This window comes from Panthera pardus, unplaced genomic scaffold (genome assembly GCF_024362965.1).
Source record: "Panthera pardus isolate Hobbes unplaced genomic scaffold, ASM2436296v1 HiC_scaffold_20, whole genome shotgun sequence".
In the NCBI taxonomy this organism is placed as follows: Eukaryota; Metazoa; Chordata; class Mammalia; order Carnivora; family Felidae; genus Panthera; species Panthera pardus.
The window spans coordinates 46,543,685-46,549,130 of NW_026526766.1; the positions used below are offsets into that span (position 1 = coordinate 46,543,685).

The window sequence follows — 5,446 nt, forward strand, 5'->3', positions numbered from 1 at the left end:
CATAGGGTAGGTCTATTTTTAATTTTCTGAGGAACCTCCACACTGCTTTCCAGAGCGGCTGCACCAATTTGCATTCCCACCAACAGTGCAAGAGGTTCAAGGAACTGATTCTAAAATTTATATGGAGAGATAAAAGACCCAGAATGGCCAATACAATATTGAAGAAGAACAATGTTGGAAGTAAAGAAAATAAAAGAGAAAAGATAAATGAAAACAACAAAAAAAGATAAATCCATGACCTAATCCTCACACTTTATACAAAAGATAACTCAGAATGAATCACAGATTTAAATGTAAAATGTAAAACTGTAAAACTTTTAGAAAAAAAATCAGAGAAAACTTTCAGGTTCTGGGGCTAGGCAAAGAGCTCTTAAACTTGATATCAAAAGCATTATCCATAAAAAGAAGAACTAATAAATTGGATCTCATCAAAACTTAAAACATTTGCTCTGCCAAAAACCTTGTTAAAAGTATGAAGAGAATAAGCTACGGACTGAGAAAATATTTGTAAGCCACATATCCAAAAAAAGACTGGGACCTAGAGTATACACAGAAAAAAAAAATCTCAACAATAAGATTAACCATCCAAATAGAAAATGAGCAAAAGTCATACACAGACATTTTATTGAAGAGGATATACAGATGACAAATAAGCACATAAAAAGATGTTCAGCATTACCATCAGCCAAATGCAAATTAAGGCCACAGTAGAATAGCTCTGCATGCCTATCCAAATGGCTAAATTTTTAAAAAATGTTGGGGAAGATACGGAGAAATTGGATCACTCATACAATGTTCATGGGAGGACAAAATGCTAAGGCCACTCTGGAAAACAATTTGATATTTCATATAAAACATTCGACTACCATATATGACTCAGCAATTGCATTCTTTAGCATTTATCTCAGAGATATGAAAACTATATTTACACAAAAGCATTCTTAACAGTCTTATCCATAATAAACGCAAATGGGAATCAATTCCCATGTTCTTCTGTAAGTGGTGAAACTGTGGTGCATCCATACCACAATTGGAATATTAATTAGCAATCAAGAGGAACAAATAATTGGCATAAGCAACAACTTGAGTGAATCTTTTTTTTTTTTTAATGTTTCTTTATTTTTGAGAGAGACAGACAGAGTGCAAGTGGAGCAGGGGCAGAGAGAGAGGGAGACACAGAATCCGAAGCAGGCTCCAGGTTCTGAGCTGTCAGCACAGAGCCCAACATGGGGCCTGAACCCATGAACCAGCTTTGGATCATGACCTGACACGCTTAACCGATTGAGCCACCCAGGTGGTCCAACAACTTGAGTAAATCTTAAGGGAATTATACAGAGAGAAAAAAACAATATCAATAGGTTATATGCTCCATGGATTTATTTATATAATATTCTCGATATGACAAAATTATTTAGATGGAAAACAGATTAGTGGTTACTAAGGATCAGATAGACATTGAGATTAGGGAAGGAAGGTGGTTTTTTTTTTAATTTTTTTTTTTTAATGTTAACGTTTATTTATTTTTGAGACAGAGACAGAGCATGAACGGGGGAGGGGCAGAGGGAGAGGGAGACACAGAACCGGAAGCAGGCTCCAGGCTCTGAGCCATCAGCCCAGAGCCCGATGAGGGGCTCGAACTCACGAACTGCAAGGTCGACCTGAGCTGAAGTCGGACGCCTAACCACTGAGCCACCCAGGCGCCCCAGGAAGGTGGTTTTTATCATAGAGGGCAGCAAAAAAGACCCTTATCATGATAGAGCTGTGTTTGTTTTGAATATGGTGGTAGAAACACATACCTGAAACTGATAAAATCATATAAAACTACATAAACACACACACACGTACATTTAAAGCTGGTGAAATGTGAATAAGATTTATGGATTATATCATTGTCAATTTCCTGGTTGTATATTGTATCGTAGTTACCATTGGGAGAAATTTACTAAAAGGTACTTGGGATATCTCTGTATTATTTCTTATAATTTTATGTGACTCTATATGTCAAAATAAATAGTTTAATTAAATAATAGTTAAATGTATAATTATCATATGACTGATCAATTCCACTTTTACCCAGGAAAAGGATAATATATGTCCATGGAAAGATCTGTATACAAATGTTCGTAATAGTATTATTGATGATCGTGAAAATCTGGAATTATTGAAATACCCATCAACAGATGAATGAATAAATAAATTGTGGTAAATCCATACAATGGAATTCTGTTTGGCAATAAAAAGAACAAATTACTGGTACACAAATAACATGGATGACTTTCAAAAACATGTTGAGGAAAAGAAGCCAGATACAAGAGAGCGATTACTGTATGAATCCGTTAGTATTCATTTCTAGAATAGGGAACGCTAATCTATGTTATCAGGAAGATCAGTGGGCCTGGTCCCGAAGTGGGAGTTTGAGCACCCCTGGTCAGAAGAGGACTTTTTGAGAAATGATGAAATCTTGTACATTTTGATTATACTGATGATTATAAAGATGTATACATTAATCAAATTGTATGAAATTATATGATTAAAATCATACATTTTATTTTTTGTGAAAGCTACCTCAGAAAGGGGTTTTAAAAGAAAACTTACATCCTTGTGAGATAAATCATATGAAGTTGTGTACTTATTTCATGTAAAGAAAGTCTCCCAGATAAGGTGACATTTGTCCAGAGACATGACATCAATGAGAGTGAGAAAATATCTTAGTGAGAAATGTGTGCAGTAAGAACAGAAAATACACATCCCTCACCGGAGATCCAGCTTAGTGTATTCACATGTCCCTGAGGCCAGCGCGGCTGGGGTGAGTGGTAAGAAACAAGGTCACATATGTAAGGGCAAGACAGATGGAGGCAGGGGTGGGCACATAACATTCAAAGTCATGTAGGCTGTTATTGTGAGTGAACTGGTCAGCCTTCAGACGGCAGAAGAATAACATGCTCTAACTATATTTTAATGGGGTTACTTTGCCTATTTGTAAAGAATAGTGTCTGATCAGACCAGATGGGAAATTATATTTCCTGTCTTTTAAGATCTTTAATTCAGGTTTCATTTCTGTGAAATGAATATTTGTTCAAGTCCCAGGAATCAACTGGACACCCAAGATGTTCTCCTGTGAGTTCATTTCAGAGCCTGTCTACTAAAATAAAATAGGCTCTCTCAACTTCCCTGTTCCCTTGACATTTGAGAGATAAAAGGTTATTTTTATAGATATTCCAAAACCAATAAAATAAATAATTACAAAAATCTTGGTATATAAAATATCTAAGTAACTGCATCGTGGTTGTAAAAATGCCCAAAGTGACTTCAAAATGATTACATATGCCACACATTGGAGGGAGTTTGTTGGTGCTTTTAAAAATGATTTTTTTTTGTTTTGTGTATGAATACAAATAGCACAGACCCAAGGACAGCCACATGGTGCCATCAAAGAACATAAGTCACAAAACACGTGATTAACAAAACAGTATCAAGTCAATAAAAACCAGTTAATTTTGCTAATGACTGCCATGCATGGTCAAAATAGACAGTGAGCTCTCTTCTGGCGTAATTAACAAGCACATGTCTACCATGGAGCGTAGAAATTATAGTAAATAGTAAATGGGAAAAGAACAAGAAGAGTGGGAATGAGGAGGCAGAAGAACAGGAGCAATTGCTCAGACACAGAGCCCAGCATTTAGCCCATCAGTAACATGGAGCCTGGCAGTGTGATGGAAGAAAATCTGCAAAAGTAAATACCTAACGCACATGGCCCAGAAGGGCCCAGAATCAGGTCACAGTGATCCCAAACACCTTTCTAAGAAAAAGAGTCCACTTATTGGCAACTGTTCCAGAAAAGTGTTAACCAGATGGTTATTAGAGAGTCAGTTTATATGCGTTCAGTCTGGCCTTAACACACCTCATTTTACTTCTTGGTCTTTTATGAAAAACTTGGATTCCTTCTTTGAAAAAATATTGAAACAAATAACTTTGGTGTTGTTTTCAAGAGAAAAAAATGAGTGCTTGTCTGAATTGGGTGTATTCTCTCTCTCTCTCTCTCTCTCTCTCTCTCTCTGTTTCCTTATTGACATTGATATAATGATGTGTTTGTCCATTCTGGAAAAACGTCCTTTTTCAACCAGCTTATGTCTCACCATCAGTAGCAGAAAACAGCATAGCTATTTCACCCATTATTAAGGTAGTAATGTTCAGCTGAAACACAAACATTTATCAACGTCCTCTGTGATTGCCTCAAAAATTGTCAGGCAAGTGCACATTCATTTAACAAGCATTTCCTCACAACCTACTGTGGGCAGGGGATACAGGGACAGATAAAACCAAGTCTCTGTCATTAGCTTAATAATCCATTGTGGAGGATAGCTTATAAATACATAATTAAAATACTCAAAGCAGTTTAAAATTTACTGAACCCCAAGACACTTTTCTGGAACCTTCAGACAAGGTGGTTTATCTTGTTATACACCACTAGAGTACCTGGCACTCATCCTTATGTAATTGAAATTCATTTATTCATTCATTGGTTCGTGCAATGTTATTTTGAGTGCCACTTAGCATGTGCATGACGTTGTTCAAGGTTGTGGGTGGCGTCCAGAATCATAAACAAATTCACCACCTTCATTGAGCTTATATTATGTTGTTGAAGAGAGAGAAAAACAATAAACAAATAATATAATTTTTTTTTTGTTTTAAAACAAGCTCTGGTCTTCTTAAAGAAAAATTCTGCGTGATTTACTTTTCACCAGTCTGTTCTGGTGTGCTTCGACTGATACCAGACTCATCTGGATCAATAATCGTCACTGTGCACGCTCTGTAGTATTTCTCACATGCTGGGCCCAATTCAGTATCATTTCTACTGTCGTGATGAACACGAGTTTTGGCTGACATGGCGTAGTTTTCTATTTCAGCTTTCCTCAAGGCTGGGCAGTTGTTGGCAAGGATGACCAGTTTTGCTTTGCCATGTCTAATCATTTTCATAGTCTGCGTGTACCCTAGCATGTACTTTCCGCTTTTCATAACGAGTTGGAGCCTAGAGTTGATGGACTCTGGTGACTTTTTCGTCTTCTTTGCAGCCACCATCTTCCTGCCTTTGGTGCGGGAGGGACCCAACCAAAAGCAGCTGCCACGATGGCCAGGAGAGAGAAAGGCAACAGATCATATAATCTTAAGTAATGATAGTCATTAAGAAGAAAAGCAGAGGGCACAGTGCCTGGGTGGCTCAGTCACTTATGTGTCCAGCTCTTGATTTCTTTGGCTCAGGTCATGATCTTGGGGTTCGAGAAATCGAGCCCCATGTCGGGCTGGGTTCTGACAGTGTGGAGCCTGCTTTGGATTCTCTTTCTCTTCCTCTCTTTCTGCCCCTTCCCTGCTCTTGCGTGCTTTGGATTCACTCTTTCCCTCTCTTCTGCCCCTCCCCTGCTAGTGCTTGCACCTTCTCTCTCTTTCT

At 37.7% G+C, this 5,446-nt stretch overlaps 1 protein-coding gene across 1 annotated transcript; it reads right to left on the bottom strand.

Moving 5' to 3' along the window:
- Nucleotides 1-4,731: 4,731 nt before the first annotated feature.
- LOC109255835 (60S ribosomal protein L30-like) lies at nt 4,732-5,119 on the bottom strand. The gene has a single exon (XM_019430667.2). It carries the CDS (start codon nt 5,077-5,079, stop codon nt 4,732-4,734), a length of 348 nt encoding a protein of 115 aa, XP_019286212.1. The 5' UTR covers nt 5,080-5,119.
- Between the last annotated feature and the right edge of the window lie 327 nt (nt 5,120-5,446).

Bases quoted from the DNA above. Each gene is read 5' to 3' on its own strand.
- LOC109255835 (XM_019430667.2), bottom strand. From the start codon at position 5,079: ATGGTGGCTGCAAAGAAGACGAAAAAGTCACCAGAGTCCATCAACTCT.